Genomic DNA, 27,445 nt, shown 5'->3' on the forward strand with positions numbered 1-27,445 from the left:
GTGTGTGTGTGTGTGTGTGTTTGGGTGTGTTTCCCTTACCTCTCAAAAAGTGCGGTATTTTAAAAAGAATGGAAAATCTGGAGTCATAACTTTTCTGAGTCATACACACACACACACACAAACTGTGATGTCGTCATGGATTCCCTTGGTTTGTGTTCATTAACTTGTTAGGAGCTTGAAATGAGAAGCTTTACAGAAGTTGTTGCAAAAGGCTAGTGAATGATTTAATTCTGATCACATTAGTTAGGTACACGGTCCCTGGCAACGTGACCCTGAATGGCCTAACTGGATTCAGTCTACAATCCTGGGTGAATTCAGCAAAAATAACTGCTTCCAGTTGTCCATGGTTCACCTAGTTTTCTCCTTATGCACAAATAACTCTCTCAGGTCCTGCAGATAGTTTTGATTTTTTTAACTTTTATAGATACTTTTCACTACACCTGATTTCTTCCAATTTAAGTCCCAGTATTGTGCTTTCTTGTAGGACCAACTGAAAAAGCGGGCCAGGATTCAGCAGGTGTTGTCTACTCCTAGTATTTGGCCTTTCAACAGCAGCAGCACAACAATAGCACAGTTTGTATCATTTATTTACTTGAATACACTTGCAATATCAAAGTAATCTCTTTTCCCCCTTGTCAAATTGGACTAGAAATTTTTTAAGGATCTGAAAAGCCAGAGGCTAATGACAATATTGCCTGCCACAGAACTTATTCCTTGGTTTGCTGAATGACAGCAGGGGTAGTGGATGGAGTGTTGGACTCAGCCGCCAGAGGACCTGGGCTCCAGGCTCATCACGGGCTCAGATTCACAGCTCCACAGCTGCAAGGGCCCCCAGAAACTGTCTAATTCACCCTACCCCCCCATTTTAGAGATGAGGAAACTAAGGCCAGGGAAGTTCAGTGACTTGTCAGCCAGTCAACAAGCATTTATTATTTGATTACTCCATGCCAGGCATTGTGCCAAGCCCTGGGAATACAAAGAAAGGTTAGAACAGGGTCCTTGCCTTAAGGAGCTCACAGTCAAATGGGGAAGACAATGTGCAAACAACATATATACAGGGTAAACTAGAGGTCATCTAGTTTACCTAGGATTATGGGGGACCAGGATGAGGCTTTTGCAGAATGTAGGATGTTAGCTAAGACCAGAAGAAAGCCAGAAGGCAGAGGTGGGGAGCGAGCCATTCCAGGCATGGGAGATAGTGAAAATGCATTGAGTATGGGCCTAGGGAGTCTTGTGCAAGGAACAGCAAGGGGGCCAGTGTCACCTCGTTATAGTATATGTGGAGAAGAAAGAGACAGAAGAAGATTGGAAAAGCGGGAAGGGGCTCAAATGCTCAAGGCCTTAAATACCAAACCTGAGCCTGACCCTGGAGGTCATAGGGGCTTACTGGAATTTGTTGAGTAGGGAGGTGTGGTCAGACCTATGCTTTAGGAAGATCGCCTGAAGTGGGGAAAGACTTGTGTCAGAGAGACTGGGCAGCAGGGTGTTGCAGTAATCCAGGCTGGTGGTTGAGGGCAGTGTCAGAAGAGAAGCAGGTATATGTAAGACACGTTGCAAAGGTAAAATCAACGAGATTAGGGAACAGAGGGGGTATGGGAGAGGTGAGGGAGAGGAAAGAATTGAGGATGACCGCGAGGTTGCTAGCCTGGGTGAGTGGGAGGATGGTGGTGCTCTCAATTGTAATGGTGAAGTTGGAAGGGCAGTAAGCTTTGGAGAAAGGCAATGAATTCTGTTTTGGTCAGGGTGAGTTTGAGCTGTCTAGAGGACACCCAGTTCAAGATGTTCAGTAGGTGGTTGGAGATATGAGATTGGAGGGTAGGAAAGAGGAGAGGGCCAGGTAAATAAATTTGAGAACCATGAGCATAACGATGATAACTGAACCCACGGGAGCCAATGAAATCGCTGAAACGGAATAGGAGAAGAGAGCCTAGGTTACCCTCAGTTAACAGGCATGACCTAGATGAAGATACAGTAAAGGAGACTGAAAAGGAACTATCACACAAGTAGGAGAACCAGGAGAGAAGTCCAAGAAACCTGGAGAGAAGAGAGAATTATAGAAAAGAGAGTGATGAGCAGTGTAAAAGGCTGAAAAGAAGCCAAGAAGGATAAAGACTGAGAAAAGACCTTTGAGAGGTGATGGGGGGAGTGTGGAGCCAAGACGGCAGCACGGCCGGAAGTGCAGTGAGCTCCCCCCAGCTCCTCCAGAACTGACAGACGACGCACCACACCGAATCCTGATGGAGAAATCCAAGAAAAAGTCACAGTATGTCATTTTTCTAGGCCAGGTCTGTAGAAGGAGATAGACAGAAAGCTCTGCAGACACTGGGGAGGGGGGTCTAGCCAAGAGCTTGCTGCCTGTAACACTCCAACACAAGGGAGAGGTGGTGACCTGGAGCAAAAGGAGGTCCCAGGCCCATCATAGGGGCACCTGAGTGGGAACAGGTGACAGCTGGCAGCCGTGTTGCCCACTAACCAGTTCTAGAGCACAGAAATCGCATTTTAAGAAATCTGGAAAGGAAACTGCCCAGATCTGTAAGAACCATAAGACAAAGTGGAAGTAAAAACAATCTGCTAGTCACCTCCTGAATGAAACTCCCAAAGGAAAACTCCTAGGAACATTGGAGCCAAAATCAGAGCTTCCAGGCCAAAGAAGAAATAATGCAGCTGCTAGACAGAAAGAATTTAACACCAAGAAGCCAGTCGGGGTCACACAGGATTTAGCAGCCACCACTAGAAAGCAGCAAAGAACTTGGAATATGATATTTCAGAAGGCATAGTTATAGGTTTGCAGCCAAGAATGATTTACCCAACAAAAGGATCATCTTCTAGGGAGAAAACTGGATCTTTAATGAATAGTGCGCTTTCAAGCGTTCTTCATGAAAAAACAGAGCTGTGTAGAAACTTTGAAGTACAAACACAAGGGTTAAGAGAAACATAAAAAAGTAAACATGATTAAAATTGATAATGGGTTAGACCAGGATAAACTGCTTATATTCCATATGAGGAGATGATGTATGTGTCCCCTGTGAACCTTGTCATCATCAGGCCTCAGAGGAAGTCCAGTCAGACAAGGCCTGGGAGTGGTTTTCTTATGTCTTGATGAGCTTAAGAGAAGAATTTAGGGTTAGGAAAGAGGGGAAGAGGAAGGAAAGTTAGGGAGAATGAGGGTATACCAGTATAAACCAGAAAGAGGTGGTGGAGACTCCTCCGAACTGGTCAGAATCGGGAAGGATAGATACACCTTGTTGGTTTTCACTCAGAAAAATGGGAAGGAAAGGAGAAAAGGGAATTGGAGGGATTAGTTCTACGCACAATGAACTGCTAAGAATGTACAGAAATATTGCTTTTTGGGGCAGCGAGGTGGCGCAGCGGTTGGAGCACTGGCTCTGAAGTCAGGACGACCTGAGTTCAAATTTGCCCTCAGACCAAACACTTGACACTAACTGTGTGACCCTTGGCAAGTCACTTAACCCCAATTGCCTTAAGAAAGAAAACAAAACAAAAAACCAAAGAAATATTGCTTTTTGAAGTGACAAAGAATAGGAACCTGAGGGGGGGTATGATAAATTGGGGAATGCCTGAACAAGATTTAGGGCATATAAATATGATGGATATACTGTGCTGTGAGAAATGATGAAGGGGATGGTTTCAAAGAAACCTGAGAAGAATTGCACGATGCACAGTGAAGTGAGTAGAACCAGGGGAACGATTTCTGTAATGACAACAACATTGTAAAGACAAACAGCTTGGAAAGATTTGGGAATCCTGACCGACCCCAGTTCTAGAGGACCAGCGATGAAGCGTGCTGTGCAACTTCTGACAAAGAGGTGAAGGACTCAGTGCAGAACACAGAAGTTTGTTTGCTTGACTCCATGTGTATGTAACAGGGGTTATATTTTTCATTCGTAATCGGGGGAGGGATGGGATGGGAGGCAGAGGAGACAGATTTTTCCTGATTGAAAAAAGGATTTAAAATATTCTTCTCCAAAGAGATTATTGGTGACTTCAGGGAGAGTCGTTTCAGTTGAATGATGAGTGAGAAAGCTTCAGAGAGTGAAGGGAGAGGAAGTGGAGACCAAGATTAATAGACTTCTACGGGAAGTTAGCAGAGGCCACGATGGGGACGGGCTGTCTGCAGGAGGTTAGCCAAGAAGGGCAGAATCGACAGAGGGCGATAGTAGGAGTGGGTAGGGTCAAGTGAGGATGTGGGAGACGTGGGTGTGTTCGTAGGCAGCAGGGGAGCAGCCAGTGGTCAGGGCAAGACTGAAGATAGTGAGAGCTGGGATGATAGCGGGTAAACTTCAGGAAACTCATGTCTCCCTATCATCCCTCAGGATCAAATCAAAAGGCCCCTTTCTGCCTTTCTGGTGTTCTTAATCTTCAAAAATGAAGCTTGACTCCTCTCCTGTACTCTAAAATTCAGCAGCCTTGGCCTTGCACAGGAGCCCCTCTGGCACCTCCTCAGCCCTGCCATGTGCTCTCCTTCTCCCCATGGCCTTCTGGTGGCCTCTGGCTTCCTTCTGCAAGAAGCCTTTCCTTCCCCTGCCCTCCCCACTGCTAGTGCCTTGTGTATGTCATTACTTTCTGTGCCTGCATATCTCCCTCTTCCTCTCATGCACACACACTTTTGCATGTTGTCTCTCCTGTTAAAATGACCCCCTTTTGGCTGCCCTTTGTTAGCATGGTCAGTGCCAGGCGTGGCACAGGCCCCTAATAAGTGCTGGGGTTCGGAAGTTTGCCCATTGGTGCCCTGCTGGCAGTTGGGACGCCAGGCACCGGTCTTCCAATCCCAAGCCTCTCCTGTGTGGCCAGAGTCATTGCTTTGCAAGTGACCACCAGAAAGTTGGCACTTGTCCCTTAGGTTTGGAGGGCTAGAGGGCTGTCTTCTCAGCAGACACACGTGATGGGCTCTGAGGAGAATCTAGACCTTCTGGGGCCAGCACAGTAGGGACTGCCTGGGGGTTGACTAAAGGTCATTAGATGCTGTTTGCTTCTGTGAGCCCGGGTGCTCATCTGGAGCCACATGTGACCTCTGCGCTCAGGCGCTCTGTGGACTGGTGTGCCCTGTGGCAGGGCCCAGTTACTTTATAAGAGGTTTTCTAGGTAAGCCTGGAAGTTAGTGCTCCCACACTGAGATGGGTGGGTGAGGCAGTGGTTACAGTAACTGATACAAACTGCCATCAGTCTTCATTAGGAAGATCTAAGGTGTGCTCAAGGGACTTACACGTCCTTGTTAGCACAAATGTTTCCCCCTCTTAGGCTTAAATGAAGCCAAGGGCTGGTCAGCAGTCCCAGCGGGGCATGGGCGAAGGGCATTAGGAGGCACCCATGTTCAAATTAAGCCTCTGGCACCTGCTAGCTTTAGGACAGTGGGCATTACTTGTGATTTCCTCATCTGTTCAGTGAGTCTTTAGTGCCCACCTCCCTCCCTCCTGGAGGTGTTGGAAGGCTCCAGTGACCAAAGGTAGGGATCCCCCTTGCAGGAGGAAGGGGGCCACCCACCAAAATCAGTAGCTGTTCCTTTTACCCAGAATTTTAGGGTAAGGCTCTCCATAGCCTGCCTGAGAGAGGATAGATGATTAGGCCTGTGTGATGTGGGCAGGCCTTTTTTCTATTCTGGTGATGCCAGTGTGGTCTGACCTTAGAAACGATCCATTGCTGCTGGTTTTTCTGCCCTGCCTCCCTGGCTGTAGTCCAGTCACTGGTGAGGACACTAGGAGGTCATCCCCTTCCCAGTTTGTTGGTGTGGCCCTGCCCCCAGGAGTCCCGACTGAGTCTTGGGGGTTGGGATGCCCAGCCTGCACTCCTGATCTTCACAAACTGCTGGTGGGTTAATGGGTCACGGCCCCAAGGAGCAGGGCCCTGAGTTCTTGGTGTCTAAATGCTGGTTTTTCCAGCTCTTTGGCTGCAGGGAGTGGAGGCTGACTCCTCCTTGTGAAAGGGCCCAGCATTGTGCCCTTGCGGCTGATACCACGTTGCCCTAGGAAGGTTAGGAGAGGGCGCCCTCACGGCACTTACTCTCTCTGCTCCACGTAGGTGGTGACGTCATGGAGCCCCCGAAGCCCGGCCCCATACAGATCATCTTGGTGAACAAAGAGCAGCATTCTTTTGAGCTGAATGAGAAGGCCTTGACCAAGATTCTCTTGCAAGACCACATCAGGGACCTTGATGTGGTCGTGGTGTCAGTATCTGGAGCCTTCCGCAAGGGCAAGTCTTTTTTTCTGGACTTCTTGCTTCGCTACATGTACAGCCAGGTGGGCCAGAATCCCTTATGTCTTGGGTGCTTAGTCAGTGCTTTATTTTCCTATCTTCGTATTTAAAGGAGACTTATTTCTCATCTTGCAGAAGGAAGGTAGCCGTCTGCACTGGTTGGGTGACAAAGATGAACCGCTAACAGGATTTTCATGGCGAGGGGGTTCTGACCCTGAAACCACTGGAATTCAGATCTGGAGTGAAATTTTCACTGTGGAGAAGCCTGATGGGAAAAAGGTAAGGGGTGAGGGGTCGCCTGCAAACACATGAAGAACTTTGCCTCTTTGATCATTGTGTAAAATTAATTTACACAAAATCTCTCTTTGTATTGGCATATAGTTTGAAATATTTTTATCTGCTTAACTTTAAATCAATGAAACTGAAATAAACCTTTCCAACTATCAGAGATGAATTTTTACTTCTAACATGCCCGTCAGAGCATAGCTCATTCTTACTCCCTCTATATTCTCTTCTGTTCTCTGTTTGTTCACATTTTTTCTATTTGTGTTTACATTTTAATTTTTTTTTTCCAGCCAGTTGGTATATACTGTTTTGGTTTTGCTTTTATTTGAATTACTTCATACCAATCTTTGCAAAATTCTTCATATCATTTATTTATCATTTTAAGTGGCTCTGTATTATTTTGTCATATTAATATGCCATGGTTTATTTAATGATTCATGGTAATTCAATTTTTAAAATAAAATTAATCAAGTATTTTCTACTCTCTATCCCTCCCATCCCTCTCTCCCAATTAAAACAAATGGAAAGAAAATTAAATCCTCATCACGGATAGGCATGATCCAGCATAGCAGATTCCTGTGTCTCATTCTGCATTTTGATTCCCTCCTGGTGAAACACTTTATCAAGAGAAGTCATCTCTAGTTGATGCTGACTTTAGGAAGGCAAGCAGAAACCTTGGTCTTTCACCCACTATCCTTATTCGTACTGAATCTGAACGTGTGGACATGAAAAGCCGTCAAATCTAAGAGAGGCTCTAGAGAATGTATGGCTTGCTCCTCCTCACTTAGAAATGGAAGAAAGGAGGGAGAGTGTGCGTTTAGGGTCAGTCAGATGATGGGCCTAGCACAAGATGCCCCCTAACACATGCACCTACTTTGTATCCTGGTGCTTCCCGCAATGTCTCTGGCTTGTCGGTAGGAAACCTCGTGGTCTGTTCATGTCTTTATGTACACGCAGACGTTCGAATGGTGGCGTGCGGATGACGTTTGTTTGATTCTTAACAGTACCTGGCACACAGGTGCTCCGGAAGAAAGGTAGTATGCAGGAGGCCCTGAATGTGTCAAGGATGAAGCCCCTCTGAGCTGACTTTATGTATCGTTTGCCTCCCAAGCCGGACTCCCTGTGTGTCCTAGGGAGGTAGGTCAGGCACCACCAGGCAGTCTGTGCTGGGCTGAGAAAGTGCTTGTGTGGTGGGGACCCTGGGAGATAAGGTGACCCTCCTGTCTTCATGAGGAGGAGGAAGAACAGAGCTTTGGCTGGCCCTGCTCCTCCCCTTCACAAGGGCTTTTGTCCCTTTCCCACTTGTCCTGCTGTGATAAATATGGATTGTGAACTCTTTGCTTCCACATGCGTGTTTGTTTCTCTTGTAAGAAACCTTGTTTTCACCAAAGTTTTGTGACGTTGTGATTGCCTGTTGTCAGGCTCCAGGTCACCCAGAGTGTGGTAGAGATGGGCCAAGGGCCTTCTGTTCCACAGCCCTTTCCCTGCCATCGTTAACTTCTTTCTGGTGCCACGGTTGGCTCTCCATTTTGTAAAGCATGCTTGCATAAAGTGATGTCATGCAGTTAGGAATAGAAATAATGCTACCTGAAAAACCTTGAAAATGCAAAAGATGAAGATAGTACTGCAAATAATTATCTACCTTTAACATGTACAATTATATACGTGTAGTTTTATTACTGTGTACTCCAAAAAGTTTGTAGGATTAAGAGAAGTTAAATGAACCTTCTTGGTTTCCTGGCTCTGAGTCTGATCAGAAGATGGTAACAGCTGCCTTTGGTGTGCTCAGGGACCCGGCACTAGGCCTTCTGTCGCCCCCCCTGCTGGATGGGCTGGATCTGGAGGTTTCGGCAGGTGCCCCCTTCCTCCAGCCGCCCTCGGGCAGTGAGTCAGAGAAGACCGGACCTTCTGCAGGAGTGCTGTGGTCAGGCTAGATGGGCAGTTGGGCTCTTCCTCTTCTAGAACTGCCCAGCAGGTTCGTTTGTAGGATAGTTCTCTTGTTGTCTGAAGCAGCTTCTTTAACCTCGTGCTTTCAGTTTTCAGTCTTCTTTTTGTATTTTCCCTTGTTCAGGTTGCCTTGATTTTGATGGACACTCAAGGTGCATTTGACAGCCATTCAACGGTGAAGGACTGTGCCACCATATTTGCCCTCAGTACCATGATGAGCTCTGTCCAGGTAACTCGGCTTGATTTATGAAAACAGGGAGCATTCCTTGGGATGCTGGTGAACGAGAGACTCTGTGATGCTGATGCCCATCAGAATCCCTGGGTCTTGGGGAAGGGCTGGGCATTCGGCGACCTGCTTGTCTTCCTGAGGAGGGCAGCCTTCCCTGATCTCTAGGTGACAGGCATTGGGGAAGAATTTGCTTAGGACAGGCTGCACGGCTGCCATGTTGTGAACCAGTCCTGGACACAAGGAGACCAGCAAGCCATTGTTCTTGTCCCACCTGCATCCAGGAAGCTGCGCTGGGTTGGGGTTCAGGCCGGGGGGTGGGCTTTCTCCAGGTTAATCTTTCTTGTCAGGATGGCGTTAATCTGAAAACTGCTTTTGTTACAGATTTTTAATTTGTCCCAGAACATTCAGGAGGATGATCTACAGCAGTTGCAGGTAACGTGGCTCACAAAGGTTTTGCTCGGGGATTGTCATAACCTCTTTTCAAACAATCTTAAGAGAGAGTTTTTCTATGCAAGGTTCAAGGGTGCAAGAAGGTTACTCCTCCTTAGGCCCCGCCCAGGTCCCGTATTTTGGGCTTTTTCACCTGGAGTCTCTTCAGAAAACACCTGAGCAGCCACGCTCGTCCCCTCTCGTGCTCCCTTCCCGTGTCCCCACAGTCCTCGGCACCACTCTCTTCCTGCTTCCCCATGCCTGGGCTTGTTTGGAGGCTGCTGTCCTGCATGCAGTCAGTGATCAGCTTCTCCTCGTCCTCCTCTGCATCCCTGACCTTTCACCTTCACGGGCCTACGCCTCTGTAGTGATCTGCCTCCAGCTTCTTGCACCTTCAGAATTCCCAGCATGGTGTGATACCATCTTTAGCGTCCTCAGGATCATGTCTCAAGGCTCATCTGTCCTATGGAAAGGCCTTGATTTGTTCCTCAGGCGCTACTTTGTGGAGGTGGCGGATGATGCCCAGGAAGACTCATGGTAGAATTCTCTGTGGGGGGGAGTGGTTTTTAACAGAATTTGGGTGTCATTCGAAGTGCTTGTTGATTTTGGTCTGAGTCTGTCTTTTCTTGGGCTTGTCCCATTTCCTCTCCTACATTATACTTTTTGAGGGCAGGGTGAGTTGTTGTTTGGGCTGCCTGCGTGTGAACTGAGTACAGAAGTGTGGGGGGGGTGGCAGCCTGAGAGCTTATTGAGCTTTTCGAGGTAAAGGGAGCGTCCTATCCCAGAAATGTGATAATACGGATACCTTGACTCCTTCGTCTCCAGGGCTCCTAATTAGAGTGTCAGAGTGAGTAAATAGTTCACTGGTATGAGTGGACGATCCAGGCCGATGGAAGGGTGCATCCCTCCTTGAGGCTGTGCTCCTTGTGAAGGAAGAGGTGGAGCTGAAGAAGAGTGCCAGCTCCCTACCATGGGTCCCCTACATGGCGGCTCACTAGCCCACGTGGTCTGAGAGAATGGCAGCTGTGGCGGCCGGCCTGTTGGGGATCTGGGAAAGAGGATGCGGCATTGGAGAGGAGCCGCCTGCCCCCAGGGCAAAGGGCTGCCCGGGTCCTCACTTCCACACGAGGGAGGGGGGAGCAGAGCGTGTAAACTAAGGCAGAAGCTCAACTTCAGCTTCTGGGAACATTCAAGAATGGAAAATTAAGAGTCAGTTGGTGAGCACTGAAGGAAGGAGGTGGGAAATTTCTTAGAACCAGCAGAGATCACTTCCTCAAGAACAAGTTGTATCAGATTAACCTTATTTCTTTTTTTGATAGGATTGCTAAAGTAGCAGATAAGGGGAATGATAGGGATGTGTTTGGCACAGATTTTTAGCAACGTTTTTGATAAATTATCTCCTATAGTTCTTGTGGAGGAGATAGAGAAGTGTGGACTAGATGATAATGTCATTGGTTGGGTTCAGAGCTGGTTGGAGAGATGGGGTCAGGGTCATTCAGGATCTAGCTTCCTCATGATGTGAGATGTTGGGTGGGTCACCGTGGTGGACCTGCTTGTCCTCCTGGGCCACGTAACATTTTTACTAATGGCTTGGATGAAGGCTCAGATGAAATGTTCACCAAATTCCCAGATGATCCAGAGCTGGGAGGGAGAGTGAATATCCTAAATGGCAGCCCCAGGGCTGACACATGGAGCTGAATGCAGTAAGATGGGATCACTACGGATAAAGGTTGCTGTGTCTTACCCCTGGGCTCAGTAAGTCTATAGTGGGGGAGGTGCAGCTAGCCAGAATGTTATCTGAAAAAGACCTGGGGGATCTAGTGGACCTCAGGCTCTCATTCTGTGTCAGCGTTGGGTTCAAGCCACCAAGATCCCTCCATTGTCCATCTTTCTTGAGCCTTCCCTGGAGGAGTGTGCTCAGTTTTAGGGAGCACAGTTTAAGGAGGCCATTGATGAGAACACCTAGATGAGGGCATAGCGAGGACCTGGAGTACATGTCATATGACCATTTGTGGGAGGAAGTAGACATGTAAACCCTGAAGAAGACGACACCAGGGAGGGACAGGATAGTTGTGACTGGCCATTCGAGTCGGGATGCCTTTTGGGTATGAGCTGGACTGGAGGCAGCTGAGGTCCCTTCCAGCCCTCCCCTTCTGTGATTCTGTTAAGGTACCTGAGATTTCCTAGGACAGCGATCCCAGTAACAAATAGAGAGCTCAGGAGGGAAATCAGACTTGGGGTGGATGATGACTAACTGAATTTTAGACTAAGTTAGGCTGAGTTTGAGTTGCCCTTGGGACATCCAAATCTTCAATGCTAAACATGACAGAGGTTGGGACTGGAGAATAGACATTTAGGGAGGGATGGTGGCAGTTGTGGGACTGGATGAGCTCTCCAAGAGAGGATGTGAAGAAGAGACAAGGGGTCCCATGCAGAAGGACCACGGACTGGGCTGGGCTGGGTGAGACCGCACCTGTGACCTGCTGGAGTGCTGGAGGCTCTGGATGCTGGGAGTGGAGGGGTGGGTTGGGGAACATGAGCCCAAGCCAGAGGAAGCCGTCCTCATAGGCTGTCACCTTGTCTTTTTGTGAGATGGGAATCAGGTACAGGCTCACGGCCATTTCAGACTGGACGGCCCATAGGCTTCTCAGACTCCATAGGACTCCCTGTCTTCAAGCCTTATCACCTGCTGAGCAGGTCCCTCCTGCCTCAAGTCTCTCCTCCACGCGATCAGTCCATAACCGTTGGTTTATTAAGCACCTGCTGTATGCTAGGCACTAGGGATAGAAGTACAAAGAAGGAAACAATTTCTTGTTGCAAGGAATTCAGATTCTGTCAAGAGACAAGTACGTATATAAATGTCTATGGCTGAATATGCAGGGAATAAATACAGGTGTCTCCTGAAGAATTAAAGACAAGTCATTTGGGAAGGAGGACACTGAGGGGGTCAGGGCTCAGGAAAGGCAAGAGAGGGACCGTGATGTAGAGGTAAGGAGGGAGCGATGGGGGATGGCCAGGCCAAAGGTATGGAGGTGGGAGGCAGTATCACATGGGAAGAACGGAGGAGGCCAGATCGGTTTCGTGTGGGCAAGAATGATGGATGGGCAAGTTGCTTCCAAGGGGTGAAGGGCTGTAAGTGAAGTAGAAGAGGTGATGTTTTCTGGAGGCAGGAAGAAGGCTTGGGCTGGGTGAGGGAGGCAGGCCCTTGGTCAGATCTTCTCTAAAGGAAAATCATGTGTGTGGGATGGGCTGGAATGGAATAAGACCAGAGGCAAGGAAACCGCATGAGGAGGGTATTGGCGGCACCTTGGTGAGAGGGAGCTTTGTGAGTGGAGAGAGGGGCAGGGGCAGGAGATGCCCTGCAGGTGACATGGAGGAAGCAGAAGAGGGCGGGGCAGCGTTGAGCCTCTGACTCTGGAGAGCATGTGGTTGGGGCGTCATCCCCAGGTGTCCCTCTAGAAATGACCAGGAGGCAGGTGGTGGTGCAGCCCTGAGACTGAGACTGAGACGGAGAGACCGGCCGATGTAGTCATGGGGTGACAGGGACGCTGTGTGGAGGCCAGACTCTGGGGTGGCCCCTCAGTTAAGGGCCAGGGTGTGAACGAGGATGACCAAACCCGCCCCTCTTCCCCAATGGCTCTGCTCCCCTTGCCGACCCTTGGCGTGTTACTCCCTTTCCAGCCTTCCGCCTGCCAGCTGAGGTGACCGGCTTGCCATTTTCTCATGTGACCAGCTGTCTCCTGTCTCCAGGCCTTTGCCCAGGCTGTCTCTGTACTGGGAATGTGCTCCTTCCTCACCTTCTCTCGGAATGTCCCATTTCTTTACAGGCTCAGCTTGAGCCCAGCCTTCTCCACGAAGCCTCTTCTGATACCTCCCTCCCCATCCCCCAACTTGCATGGATGTATTTTGTATTTTTTTAAAGGAGGTCCATGCTGTGTTTCTGACTCTGGCCTCTTCTGTGTTTTGCATTTTATGTCTGCCTGTTACATAGACAGAGCTTCTGGACACGGGGCTCCCAGATCCTCCTCCTCAGGTCCAGGCCAGCCACCCCTACACTGTGTTGCCACGGAGGAAGGCCATTGGCTTGTAGATGTTGTAGATTCTCATTTTTCTCCCTTCCCCTGTACCAAGCTGGGAGCACTAGGTGCTCACTTTGCTGACTACTGGTCCCCAAACTGTGACTGCTCTAATCTTGTGGGAGCAGTTCTTGGTCCTGGCTGCCAGTCAGCCAGCAGCGATGAAGTCCCTCCTATGGGCCAGGCCCTGCTGTGAACGCTAGGGCACGAGGGGAGACAGACAGCCTGGGCCTGGTTCCAGTTGCATGCTGGGTCGAAGGATGACCTCCAGAGATAACCCCTTCCCCTGTTGCGTTTTCACCTGTTGTTATGTCTGTTTCTTTCTTAAAGCTGTTCACAGAATATGGCCGTCTGGCAATGGATGAAATTTCCCAGAAGCCCTTCCAGGTACATCCTTTCCCTGTGCACACCACTCCTGCCCAGCTGGCTTCAGCCAGTTATTTCTTTATGCTCTGTGTCCTTAGTCAGCTCCCTGCCTCACCTGCCGTCTCGTTGTGAGGTGAGCGTTCCCAGAAGTCTTGACGGTGAGCCCATTGCCCTGTGGGGCTTGACGTGAAAGGGGCTAGAGGTGACTCTGTGGGCTGTGGTGGGTGGTTCTTCACCCTTTACCCTTCACCCCGCTGCTCCTCCTTGCCCTGAATCTGGCCCTACGTCTGCCTCATGGCTCCCTTCCTCGGGTTCTTACTAAGCAGGGGAACAGAAGTATCCCATAGGGCCTGGGGCCTCCATGCCTGGTTCACACATATCCTTCTGCCCTGGGCAGAGTCCCAGGCACCCAAACTTAACTGATTATTTCCCCAGGATTCACAGAATAGGGAAATCCTGGAGTCACGTCAGGGTTCTGCCTGCCTTTTCTTCAAAGGAAAGGTGTTATCAATACTTTTCTGAAGAGGGGCTATTTAATAGTAATAGCTAACATTTCTATAGCACCTACTATGTGCTAGGTATTGTGCTAAGCGCTTCCCAGATATTATCTCATTTGTTTCTCACAACACCCCTGGGAGGTTGGTGCTGTAATGATCCCCACTTTACAGATAAAGAAACCGAGGCAGACAGGTTGAAAACTTGCCCAGGTTACACAGCGTCTCGGGTCTGACTTTCTCTGCTGAGCCCCCAAATTTATCTATACAAGGCTGTGTGTGACCCACCCTACTCTTTCTCTCTCTAAATAGATGCTGATGTTTTTGGTTCGAGATTGGAGCTGCCCATACGAGTATAGCTATGGCCTTGAGGGAGGAATGGCATTTCTGGAGAAGCGCTTGCAGGTGATTCACGGTTGGGGGGAATCTCGTAGGGGATGCCAGCGGCAGCCCCCATAGAGGAGATCTGCCGGCTACCCCTGTCAGCCTTAGGTCGCCGACCTCTTTGCAGATGATTGGCAGTGGGGGTGGTAGGGAACAAGGAATTACCCAGGATGCTTTCACAGCTGCTGCCCGTGCTGGCTTGGGTGGCACTCAGTCCCTGTACCAGACTGAAACTAGTCAGAATGTGGATTGCCATTCTCACTTAAAAATTTGGTCGTGGCTCCGATGACCAGGAGCAGCCTGCCTCGCCAAGCCTCTGTCTCCGGTGCCGACGGGTTGAGCAGCTCGTCTGGGCCTCAAGCCCTGGTGTTGTGAGCCTAGGGGCCAGAGCAGCCTCTGTGCTTTGGAGGTCATGACAGACTCTTACGGTGTGGGCTGTCCTGGTGGCCCCCAGGCTCCCGAAGGCCTCGGGCTCAGACGCTCCGGCACAGGTGGTCTGCTCGGGTCTCGTGCGCAGGAGGTGAGCTCCGGCTTTGTTGGTCCTTGTTGGCAGGTGAAGCAGCAGCAGCACGAGGAAATCCAGAATGTACGGAATCATATCCGCTCGTGCTTCACCGATGTCAGCTGCTTTCTCCTGCCACACCCAGGGCTGCAGGTGGCCACCAGCCCCACCTTTGATGGAAGGCTGAAAGGTTTGTACGGACGAGATGAACAGATGGACAGGCAATGTTACTGAAGGAAGGGACCCCTGCCGGCTTTGCTCTGGCCTCCCACCAGGGCCTAGGGTGTCTCAGGTCGCACCACTGGCTCCCCTTCTGTGAAATGGTGAAAATAGTGCCCTCGGGGTCCCCACTGGAAAGTGGGGATGCTTTGCCTGCACAGACATTCCCAACGGTGAAACCCAGAAAGGACCCAGGAAGAGGCGGCTATGTTCACAGAGTACACTGGGTTTCTGGAGGAGAGAGGAGAGGGTGCAATGAGGGACACTGCTTCTGTTTTGACTCTTGGGTTCTAGGATCTTGTTTTGGACCCAGTAGCATCATTGTGCCTCAGTTTATCCATATGTAAAACTGACCTGGCTTTGTTTTTCTAACTTTCCTCGTGATTCTGTTAGTAATGTTGGGGGATGCTAATGTGTTAGCGTAGGAGCTCAGCATAGGGCTGACTGACTGCTTTCGCCTGCTAGGTGGGCATTTGGTGGAAGAGAAAGGCCTGTCTCCCTTGGCCAGTGGGCATTCTTATTCTGAAGACCTGCCTCCAAATTGGTCTGCATGGAGTCAGAGAAAATGAGTTTGTGAGAATGACCTTTGTCCTTCATTTGTCCACTGGAGAAAGGTTTTCACCTCGTGGACAGCTTTTCTGCTCAGGAGAGGTCAAGAGCATTCGTTGGCCCAGGTTTTACAGAAAGGTGTCTGGAGGCAGATGGGGTCACGTCAGTTGTATATACACCCTACTCTCCCTCTCCCCTCCGTAATCTAATCTATTGAACATGAATTTTCATAAGTGGAGAAGAAGGACAGGTTGGCAGGAGGCATCTTAGGGCTGGCCATCTTCCTGTTTTGTGACATAGACCTCTCCGGCTGTCCGGGGAACCCCTACCCGGAGTCCTGGTTTGTTGGGTTCTTTAAATTCATAATTGAAGGAAATGCTAAATTTTCGTTGGGGGTTTGCATGATTTTTTTTCCCATCCAAGTTGCACAGACCCTTTGGTTAAGAATCCCTTGCGCTCTTTCCTTTGGTTTGCTCCTCGCACCACTTGGGTGGGAGACCTCAGGCCTGGGGTCTGTCCCCGCTTTGCTGTCTCCTCACTCTGTGGCCTGGCTCAGTCACGCAGCCTTGGCAGGCACTAGCCTGCCCTGGAAAAGGAGAGCATTAGACTAGCCTGGGGCTTGTGCGCTTCAAAAATAGGTTGGTCGGTCAAGGTTGGTCTGCTTTGTAATCCCACATATTGGATTTGATGTATGTGAAAGCATGCTTCTGAGAAGGGGCCCTGGCTTACCCAGCCTGATGACCCTGGATGAGGTGGTCTCTGGCACAGCCCGCCAACTCAGGCCCAGTCGGAGTCCTTGGGTGGCAATGACCCACCCAACGCTTCCTCACTGCGGGGAGTCCCGTGTCCGGGAGCCATTGTGTGACACATCTTGGGTTTTTTTTCAGGGCAGAAGGAGTAAAAAATGCCCGGCAGTACTCTCCCAAATGTCCAGCCACCTTATTGAGCTCAGGACTGGGTTGGAGCCAAGAGATGCAGGTCATCTGCCTCTACGACTGGGCAAATGGCTTGATCCCCCCTTTTCAAACTGGGAAATGGGGATGAGAATAATATTTTTATTAGTATTAGCTATTAGTTACTAGCTCTGTATCCCGGGGCAAGTCAGCTCATCTCTGTCTGCCTCAGTTTCCTCAGCTGTAAAATGGGGATCATAATAGCACCTACCTTTGAGGCTTATTGTGACAGTCAAATGAGCTAATATTTGTATAGTGCTTAACACAGTGCCTGGCACATAGTAGGTGCTTAGTAATTAGATGCTTGTTCCCTCCTTCCTTTTCTCTCTTGTCTCTCCCTTCCATTCCTTCCCTTCCCTCCTTTCCTTCTCTTTCTCTCCCTCCCTTCTTTCCTCCCTCTTTCCCTTCCTCCTTTTCTCTTTCTCTTCTTCCCTTCTTCCCTTCTCTCCTTCCTCTACCTGATGGGACAGTGGTTTGGGAATGCTCAGCTTAAGGATAGGGCCTGGACCATTGATTTCCTTGGTGCAGGGAGCATCCAGTTGAGGAAGCTCCCTCCCCCAATGTGGATCAGCGCCTCCCTGCCCTGTGGCCGCAGGTGGAGGGGGCCCTGTCCTCTGGGGCCTCTGGAGCCATCTCATGGGACGAGGGCAGAGCTTCTGTCTCCTCTTGTCCCAGAAGTCACTGGGGTGTTGGTTGTCATCTAATGGGTCTAGACTTGGCTTGTTTTGTTCCTTTTTGAAATTGCCCCAACTTGCGTCCAGACATCCTTGGGTCTGATACCTGAGAAGGGCCGCGGGGAGGCACACAAAAGTCAGGCTGGGGAGGGCGCCATGGGGGATGGAGCCTTCTCATCTCTGCCCCCTGCTTCTGGGCGGGGCCCACGTCAGGCCCATCGCTTACACCGATTCTCTCTGGTTCCCTGGACAGACATCGCGCCTGAATTCAAAGAACAGTTAGAGGTGCTGATACCATTTGTGTTAGATGCAAGCAGGTTAATGGAAAAGGAGATCAGCGGCTCCAAAGTCACCTGTCGGGGTCTGCTGGAGTATTTTAAGGTAAGGACGGGCCTTTCCTCCTGAGGGATGCAGACCTGCTTGGCTTGTGTTTGAAATGGGGCTCAGCCACAAGCAGCCATTAGGGGGCAGTGCTGACCTGCAAAATGAGCTCCGGGCCAGCGAAGCAGCTTGGGGCATGGGCATGACTTCCCTCGGGAGCCAGGCAGGCAGTGAGTGAATGAGTGGCGAGGGGGTCTTCAGGGGCTCTGGCTTGGGCTGATGTCCGCGTTGTTAACTCCTCTGACGCACGTGCCTCCACGTCGTGCCTGGCGTGCTGGCAGCTCCCAGGAGAAACGCCCCGATGTGTCCAGTTACCACAGGCTACGGGTTTGTATCATCTCTTCACTATTTATATTGCAGGCGTACATTAAGATTTACCAAGGAGAAGGTCTGCCTCACCCCAAATCAATGCTTCAGGTAAGCCATTTGGTGTCATCCTAGTCACATTATCTTTTAAAACCAGGGAGTCATTGCTCTCCTCCACTGGACCCTGAGAGGGAGGCTAAGTGCTGTTCGTTTTTAGGCACATTTCCCAGAATGGTCCACTGAGATCTTCTGACTTTGTCTGTATAAGTGTGTGACGTTGGAATGGGAGCTGAGTGGCAGCCCCGCATTGGGATCACAGGGTTGCAGGGAGCTCGGAGGCATCTAGCCTGACTTCTGAGTCCACCAGAACGTCTCCTGTGTGCACTGTTGCTGAGGCCCTCTAGCCCGAGGCCCCCCTCACCCCTGGGCAGGCGGCCTCATCTGTGGGGAGCCCTCTTTGGGAGTGAGTTGTTCCATTTCTCCAAGCAGAATCTTTCCCTTACCCTCTTCCTCACTCTGCCCTCAGAGACTAACCTTTCTTCTCCCGGACATGCTTTCTGGCACTTAGCTGTCCTCGTTTCTCAGTTTTCCCTTCTCCCGGACAAGCGTCCCTAGCTCCTCCACCCATCCGGCCCTCAGCCGGTTGCCCTGCAGCATCCTGGTCCCACCACTCTGGGTGCTCCCCAGCTTGGTGGTGCACGGATGAGGTGTGGCTCCCCCAACTTGGAAGCGAGCTGGGCAGTGAGGGGTGGTGCACCCGGCTCTGTGATGTCACTGAGGTGGTTCCCTCTCACCGACCCTGCCTCCTCATTCTGTTCTGTGTGGCTTCTCACTGTCAGTGGGCCGGAGTGCTGCCTGCCTCCGGGGGTTTACATGTGAACGGGGGAAGGCTGCGCTAAAATGGAGCTGAAAAGCAGGGGAGGGTGGTGGGGTGAATGTGCCCCGTGCAGGGCCGAGGTAGTGACAGCCTGGAGAGGGATGAGACCTGGCCGGCCTGGAGGGAGCTCCAGGAGGTTTGCTTCTGGGGCTGGCAAACATCCAGCGTGCTGATGAGCCTCCTGTCCTCCACAGACATTGCAGGGCTAACAGTGGGCCACGGAGGTGGTCCGTGGATTAGCCATCGTTCTCTCACGTGATCAGCTCATCTCCTTGTCTGTGGTGTGCTGCAGTCTGCCCACAAAAGTCGTGTTCCTCTTAGGTTCCTGGGTGCTTGCCTTGCAGCATCAACAGCACTGAGAAGTCAGTGTGAAAAGGATGGGCCTTTGTTTGAGGGAGAGCTGCCCTTCTCCCTGCCCATCACCTGGCCTGGACAGGTCAGTCGTCTTTGTCTGTTTGGTTCGTCCTTGGTGCATCTGTAGGCCACACTCTTGAGTGGTAGGGCAAAGGGCAGGGGGCTTTGCAGTGTCTCAGCATACTGTCCTGTGCAGGGACCCTCCCTGTCCCCAGGGAAGCATTGCCGGAGAGCAATGATGAGCGGCTCGTTGGAGCAGGACCTTCTAAGGAAGCTTGTGTGACTTTGACGTGGAGAACCCTTCCAGGGGCGTTGTGCCGACTGGGCCAGATGCTTTGGTGGTCACCCAGCACCAAGCCCACTAGGGGGCTGTATTCTTGACTTCTCACGTGATGGGGACGATGGGACCGTGTGAAATGCTAGTCAAGTCAGCAGGCATTTTTTGGATGCACCATGTGTTAAGCAAAAGCCTGGCTGTTCCCTCCCGACACTGTCATCACAAATATATATCACAGATATATCTTCTTTGATATATTTTATTCTCATGAAAATTTCATATGAAGGGGAAATTCAGCACATTCCTTGGTGGTTAGTAGTTTTCTCTTGGTCACCTTTTTGGGTGGTAAGTAGTAAGGGCCAGGACCTTTTCTCTGCCTTTGGTTTCTTCTCCTCCTCTGGGTACTGTAAGAAACGGTCCCTGGATTGGTTGAGTGATGGGTGTAACTCTGCTGCTTTTCCCAAAGCCTTTTTTCTTCCTTCTGTATACTTGGCTGCGGCACCTTGGGGTCCTTCATACCTGGACATGATGAATTCCCTTCTTTGGTGACTCAGGGAGCTTGCCATACATAAAGACCCTCAGCTCTCTGCAGGAGAACTTCTTTCTACCCCAGTATTTCCCTTTTTGAGGATCATTTTCTTTTCTTTTCTTTTTTTTAAGGTTAAACATTTCCACGTTTGTCATGTTGTGAAAGAAGAAACAGAACAAAAGGGGAAAACTATTAAAAAAACAAAACAAAAAAAGAGCGAATAGTCTGCTTCGATCTGTATTCAGACTCCATAGTTCTTTCTCTGGATGTGGATAGAATTTCCATTTTGAGCCTTTTGGAATTGTCTTGGTGAAGATCTTTTTCTTAACTGCGCGTGTCAGACCTTCTATTTCTCCTGACACATTGCTGTTCCTCCCCGGTGAATGACATGGCCTTGAATTCTGCTCGAAGCCAACACCAAGTTCATCAGCTCCTTCTCTTATTAGTGCCATACTTTATACTTCAGTTTTAGTGGCTGATGAGTCTTCTTTGTTCTGATTTTTCTAGTCTGCTAGGCACATTCTCCCCGCCCCCACTTGTAATTTGGAAAACACTGTTCACTTGTACAAAGGAAAACTATTCCTGTTTTTGATGTGCTTTATCAAACCACTTTAATATTATCTGCTTCCCACTTTTAGCCCTCTGCATTAAAGTTAGCTTCATTTATGAATCAGGCTTTTATTCAAGTGCAAACCTGATTTTGTTCTAATAGATAATGCTCAGGTTCTGAGCAGAAAGCCAGTCAGCTTCAGGGCTCTTCAACGACTGAACATTTCCCAACACTTACTCAGTGGTATTAAATGTATGTTCTTCCCCATGGCTGCTGAGCTGATCCTTGCCAGGTGGTTAGAGCTGAGGCCAGAGAGTGTGCCCTTGATCCGGGGAAGGGCTCTGTCTAGGAATAGCTTTACAGAAATCTTTAGGCAAAGGAGGCGGGTGGTTGTTCCTCAGAACACTGTATGATGTGCAAGCTTACAGAGCTTAGCGTCAGCTTCCATCAAATGGGAGACTGGGTTGTATGTAACGGGAAAAGCCTTGCCCTTGGGCTCCGAGGGTGCACAGGCCTGCCGCTCCCTCCCCTCTCTGGGCCTGGGTCTCCTCCTCCATTAATGGGGCAGTCAAGATTCCTTTCTAGCCCTGATTGTAGAAAGAGCTGCTCTTTGCACAAGCTCCATGGCCTGGTGGCTCCGCTGCAAGTCTTGGTAGAAGCCTGAGGTGCTGGTAGGGACACAAGTCGGCCATTGATGCTGACCAAAGAGGAAGGGTGGGAAAAGGAAAGGCTAAGAGAACCCGGAGGCCATTGTCAGACTGGGAGCTCTGGAAGACTGAGGAGTCTGCTCCCCATGATTGTGGGACCAGCACGGGGCGGGGGGGGGTGCTGGGGAGGGCCTCGGCCCATTTGGGGACAAGGCCCTTGTGGGGATTTGTTTGGCTTGACTTAGGTACATTTGTTACATGGGTTTTGTTTTTCTTTCTTTTTTTTTTTCTAAGAAGGAAGGGAATGTAGGAGGGAGAGAAGAAACTAAGACTTATTAATTGAAAATAAATGTAATAAAAAAAACCCAATTAACTGTAGTTATTTGTGGAATGGTGTTGAGTAAAGGAGGCTAGACATTTTCTCTTTCCTTTTTTAAAAGGCCACTGCGGAAGCCAACAATTTAGCTGCTGCGGCATCTGCCAAGGACATGTATTATAACAACATGGAAAAGGTAGGTGGGGTCTGGAGAGGAGCCCTGCTGGGGCTGTTCCCAGTTCTGGGACGGGCTGGGTGACCTTTCTCCAGAGGCACCTCAGTTTTTCTCATTAGTAAAGCAGGGAGAATCGTGCTCGGGGTCATGGTGGGGAAATGTGTTGTAATCCTCCCAGGGCTTCTGGGAATAAGCGTGGTTTGAAACGGTAGTGTTCATGGTAGCCATCTCCTCTGTGTGACGCTGAGGTTACTGGCCTCATCAGGCCGGTGCCACATTTACAGCAATTTGCTGGGGCCCCTCCCGAGGACAGCAAAGCTGTCTCGCCCCGCGCCGATCCCCCCTCCCGCCCGAGCCCGATGCCGCAGTGGCCCGCCTCTTCCCCGCAGGTCTGTGGAGGGGAGAAGCCCTACCTGGCGTCCGAAGTGTTGCGGGAGAAGCACGAAGAGTTCCGGAAGCAGGCCATCGAGCAGTTTAAGAAGAGCAAGAAAATGGGGGGCAAGGAGTTCAGCCTGCGGTACCAGAGCGAGCTGGACCGGGACATCGAGGTGCTGTACAGCCACTTCATCAAGCACAACAGCAGCAAGAACGTGTTCAGCTCCTTCCGCACGCCGGCCGTGCTCTTCAGCCTGATCGTCGTCCTCTACGTGGGCTCGAGCTTCGCCGGCTTCCTGGGCCTCACCTCGGTCACCCAGCTCTGCAACTGCTTGCTGGGCTTGCTGCTCATCTCCCTGCTGACCTGGGGCTACATCCGCTACTCTGGCCAGTACCGCGAGCTGGGTGGCGCCATCGACTCCAGCACGGCCTTCGTCCTGGAGCAGGTGAGTGGCGCCCCTTCCCCTTCCTCTCAAAGGCACGTCTGGGGAAGCCCGTGCACCCCTCCTTTCTCAGAATGAGGCTTTTTAATGCATCGAGTCAAATACAAGGGGTTACAGAGGAAGCCAGTTAGAGCGAAATCACGACTATTATGTTCACAGACCCTAAAATCTGCCCACAGGCGTGGCCCCAGGCTAGGAACCTGCTCTTTGTGAAGGCACACGATTTCTGTAGGTCACTTTGCTCCCTTGAGCATTGCTCTAAGAAGGTCAGATGCCGCATCAGAAGTTCATTGAAGAAGCTTCCCTTAGTTTTGAGTCACCATGGGGTTAGCTGAGGGACGGGGATGATGGCCTCAACCTGTCCTCAGGGGGAGTCCCCTCCCCGTGAGTCCTGACAGCTGGGCCACACCCACAAAGTCCCTCCTCTCACTGATGACACAGGGAATGACAGTGACTGGGCTGTTTTTGTCTCCACCAGTGAGTGGCTTTGGGATTAGTGGGGATCCCCTGCTTCTCCCCAGCCCCCTCCTCTGGGGCTCAGGGGGTGCTGTGTCGGTGTTCACTGTCCTCAGGCTCAGGCACTAGCTCTCGTAACCTTAACAAGTGGCCAGCTGACCTGGGCACTGCTGGACCCCCACTGGCTAGGTTTTAGACTTGGGGGGGTTGGTGGTGTGTGCATATGTGTGTATGCGCTCCCTGCCCCCCAACTTCCAGGTGAGGGGGAAGCCACGCAGAGATGGAGCATTCCCTCGCCTCCACTCCCCTCCACGGGCAGCTTCATTCTCTGCTGTCTTTGGAGCCCCTGCTACTCCTTGGGGACTCCCGCTCCATCTACCCCAGGTTCCACAGAGCAAACTGCAGCCATTGAGACGTCCAGCTATCTATGGGAATTGGTGCCTGATCCCGCCTGGGGCTGGAGGAGTCTTTATCATATGTGTCTGTGGCCCTGTGGCCTCGGTGATTTGGGGGACGGTGGGCTCTCTTCAGGGACTTGGGGTAGAGAGCCAGTGTCACTAGCCCAGAGATGGCCTTGGCACTTGAATTTGAGGATGGCACCAACTGGGTCCAGAAACACCGTGCTCTCCTGACTGTGTGTCGTCCTAGTCTTGTGAATTCATGCTGTGTCACTGGACTTTTGCAGGCATCCTCTTGCATGAATCATTCCACTCAGGAGGCTGTCGGGGAGGAGGGGTCCAGGAGACCATCTGTGGATAAAAAGTGCCAGTGAAGCGGGGAGCTGGCCCACACGTGCCAAGCCGCCGCGGCCGAGGCGGGCCTTCTGCAGCATCCCGAGTGTGCCTGAGTGGGGCGTCATCCTGGAAGCCTCGAAATGCAGTTCTGTAATAAATGGAGCAGACATTTGCCTGTGGCTTAAACCCACCTCCAGGACTGTCGGCAGCCTTTCTTTCCTTTCCGGTAGAGGTCCAAGCCCTTGTCCTGTTCTCCTATTATTTCGCTTTCCTTTTTTGCACTTTATGGGGGTGGGGGGAGGCTGGAGGGGAAAAGGACAAAGCAGCCTGGAAAGTCCTTTTTGTACCACAGAGTGCCTTTTCGATCTGGACTCACGCTAGCCATGGACACAATGGGGAGGGTGGAGGACCAGGGGAAGGAATGGGCAGTTTGTGTGGCCACGTGTCACCTCTGGGAGCTCTCACCCTGCTCGTAAAAGGCGTCCTGAGCCCAGACGCTCTGGTCCCGAAGACTTCTCTCCAAGAGAGTTTGAAAGGAGGCTCTTTGTAACGCCGGAGACTCTTGTGTGTGTCTGCCCTGTGGGTCACAACCAGACTCCGGAGTGTAGGGCCCCTCCCCTGGGGGGGTGCAGATGCAGCATCTTCCTTGGGGGAGGGGAGGCAGGGACCTTGGCCCTGGGTGCTCAGGAATCTCTGCCGTCCTTATTTCCAGCAGTGGCTTCCTTGTAGCCTAGAATGTTGGAGGGAATGTGGAACAAAACCAAAATCAAGAAAGAAGCTGCGTGACCCCTGACAAGTCACTTGACCTTGTGCTTTGGTCAAATTAACTGTGTCTCATGTATTCTGAATATGAGCTTTAGTTTAAGTTTTTAATTTTACTTTAAAATAACCTCGTTCTCACCGAAGCTGCATCAGAGCAGATCTTTGTGGAAGACCGGGGGAAAATCCTATGCAGTAGAGCTGCCTTCATTCCGATGGTGCCTTGGGATTCATTCCATTGTGTCCGTGGGACCAGACAAACAGCAGCCACCATCCCTGCCCCCCATTCCCTCCTGGGCCTATGGATGCATGTAATTAAGTGAGACCTGTGACTCGGGCTCGTTGGGCACCTCTGCCTTGGAGATCAGGGAGATGCTAGGGCCACAGCTGGCGTGGCTAAGCACTGTCAGCTGGCTGTTTCTCTGCTTCATCATGCCCGATTTTAAAACTTTGTTTTCTTTGAGGTGCCTCTGTGTACTTAGACCCACATCTACACGTGAGCTTGAAGTTTCCAAAATAAATTAGAGCGTTGCATTTTGGGAAGCTTGGGAAAACAGGAGCCTGTTTTGTACATGTGAGTTCTAAATGTAAAGTTCAGGCAGATGGAGCCTCTGGTCACGTAGTCCTCCCGTCTGGATTTCTGGATCCTGTCTCTCAGGGTTTTGTATCCTCTTGATCCAGGATTAATTCCAAGTATATTTTCTTCCAAGTAATATTTTCTTTCTTCCAAAATCAAACGTGGTCACATATGTAGAGTGCTTTGTAAATGGTAGCTGCTGCTGCTGTCTTGCTCACTGGCTTGCCACCTTGCAGGGTGCTCCATGCATTTGGATTCAGTTGGCACAAAAACGGGATGCCAGTTTGTTTTTGGACGGGGATCTCAAACCTCTGCTTTTATTAAAGGGATTTCAGGTGAGTGGCTTCTGAAATGTGTGTGCATTTCCCAGGAGCCCCTCATTTGGGTAAATTGTCCTTCTGCAGTTTGTTAGATTTGGGAGAAGCTTTCCCCTCCATGTAGTCCAGTATCCCACTGGTGGGTTTCTGATCCCTAGGCCAGTCCTAAGGCCCCGAAGCAAATGTAAGGTCTTCGGTTCACTTGGTGTTTGGTGCAGAGCCCTGAGAGATCATCATTTATTAAGCAGGGGAGGGGGACCGGGTCTCTGGCTTCTGCTTGGCACTGCCTTTCCGGAAATGTGTCGCCTTTACTTGTGGAGTCTCTGTGTCTCAACTCAGCCGGCTTGGGTAGAGTGCATGATCTGGTCCCCCCCAGGATGAGGTGGACTTAGTAACCTTTTCCATTTGGTCTTTTTTGCATTCTCCCAGCTGGATGCGGAGGGCATTATAGTAGTTTCTAATCGGGTTGGCCTACACGAGCCTCCTTCAGCTCAGTCTTCAGGCCTGTGTTTGCCTTGTTACACACATCTCCTTCAGCACATTCCTTTGATAGGTTGTCAAGCACAAATGGCAAACTCTGGGTGTCTGGAGCCTCGATGGATTTCAGTAAAAGTCCGTCTCTCCTCGACAGAGTTTTCTTTGACACTTGACGTCACCTCTAGTATAAAAATTAAGAGGAAACACAGTAAGTTGTGCCGGCTGCTTTTAGGACTCACGATTGTGTCTTGAGAACCAGGATCTGTTTTGGTTGAAGAGCTGATGGCCATGCATCTGTGCAGTGGGGCTTGTGATATCACATTGTAAGATTGCCTGCGTGTATTTGCTGCTTTTCTCCTTTTCTTCTTTCTCTCTCTTCACAGATAATAAAATGCTCTCAGCAGACAAAAGGCCGAGCAGAGAAGAAAAGCTGCCCTCTGCTGGCAGCCTTGTGTTTCTTTGGCAGGCCATGCTTACAACTTGGCTCCTTTGCTAGCTTAGGAGAATGGTCCCCTGAAGAGAGGCAGGCACAGCTGGGTTTGTCTTCTCTTAGACACACACATTCACCCACATCAGGCAGAAGCAAGCTTGGATTTTTTTAACATTTTTTAAAGAATCTTTCTGAATTAACGTAATTTGTAGTATCGATAGTACTCTGACATTCAGTTATCTGCTGGCAGAAAAATAACTTGGTTTAGCCAGAAAGGAGCAATCGAGGCCAGGGTTGGTTCTTGAGGTGGTGGCTGCTGCCCACAGATTCTGGCTCCATGACTGCCTTGAAGAGGGGAACCCTCACCCCGCCCCCCACATTCCACAAGGTCATTCGCCAGACCTCATAGTTTCACATTTTGAAATGGGAACTTTTTGTTTGACCTTCAGAGTAATCTAGTACATAAGATGATGGGTGCAATTGGGAGTCAAGAGTGGGGTGAAATACTCCGATTACCTTTCATGGGGCCTGGGGAGCAGAGAAGTTGGATCAGAATAGGTGTCTTAGTGCCAGATCTAAGTAGGTGAACACCGGGCTTGGTTTGTCCCTACCGGTAGATGGTGGCAGCCTGGGAAAAATGGACCCCCACCCACCCAAGGTGTCCTGGGCTGGACTGGAGGAGGTCATAGCTCCTTTTGTCCCGTGTCCAGTCACTGACTGATGGAAATAGAAGTGGGAAGTTGGTAAAATCAACTTGGGCTGCTGTTTTTGGTTTTTAAATTAGAACAAGCTGGATCCTCCTACTCCAATTGCTCAAACATTGAAAATGTCCCACCAGCTAGGTGGCGCAGTGGATAGAGCACCGGCCCCGGAGTCAGGAGGACCCGAGTTCAAATCCAGCCTCAGATACTTGACACTTATTGGCTGTATGACCCTGGGCAAGTCACTTAACCCCATTGCCTAGCAAAAAGAAAAAAAAGAAAGAAAGAAAATGTCCCTCTAGGCCCCAAATAGAAATTAAGAAATTTTCAGAATCAGGGATAGGAGAGGTCTGCGACCTGGGGCCCTGGCTTGTTAAGTGTGGCTCCTGGGAGCTGGACCCTGCTGGACCAAGATTACCGTTTTATTGCCCATGTGGGAATTCCATG

At 50.4% G+C, this 27,445-nt stretch overlaps 1 protein-coding gene across 1 annotated transcript in view; it reads left to right on the top strand.

Moving 5' to 3' along the window:
* Positions 1 to 23,928, top strand: part of ATL3 (atlastin GTPase 3) — a 32,198-nt gene extending 8,270 nt beyond the window's left edge. Inside the window, exons 2-14 of the mRNA XM_027856356.1 lie at positions 485 to 573; positions 6,037 to 6,254; positions 6,346 to 6,489; positions 8,567 to 8,671; positions 9,053 to 9,103; positions 13,507 to 13,563; positions 14,349 to 14,441; positions 14,974 to 15,112; positions 17,571 to 17,698; positions 18,059 to 18,115; positions 21,679 to 21,750; positions 22,119 to 22,550; positions 23,689 to 23,928. Coding sequence (XP_027712157.1) covers positions 6,048 to 6,254; positions 6,346 to 6,489; positions 8,567 to 8,671; positions 9,053 to 9,103; positions 13,507 to 13,563; positions 14,349 to 14,441; positions 14,974 to 15,112; positions 17,571 to 17,698; positions 18,059 to 18,115; positions 21,679 to 21,750; positions 22,119 to 22,550; positions 23,689 to 23,775 — 1,572 coding nt within the window. The 5' untranslated portion in view covers positions 485 to 573; positions 6,037 to 6,047 and the 3' untranslated portion in view covers positions 23,776 to 23,928. The remainder of the gene's footprint in view (positions 1 to 484; positions 574 to 6,036; positions 6,255 to 6,345; positions 6,490 to 8,566; positions 8,672 to 9,052; positions 9,104 to 13,506; positions 13,564 to 14,348; positions 14,442 to 14,973; positions 15,113 to 17,570; positions 17,699 to 18,058; positions 18,116 to 21,678; positions 21,751 to 22,118; positions 22,551 to 23,688) is intronic.
* Positions 23,929 to 27,445: the final 3,517 nt, after the last annotated feature.

This window comes from Vombatus ursinus, unplaced genomic scaffold (genome assembly GCF_900497805.2).
Source record: "Vombatus ursinus unplaced genomic scaffold, bare-nosed wombat genome assembly UNPS02011369.1, whole genome shotgun sequence".
Classification (NCBI taxonomy): Eukaryota; Metazoa; Chordata; class Mammalia; order Diprotodontia; family Vombatidae; genus Vombatus; species Vombatus ursinus.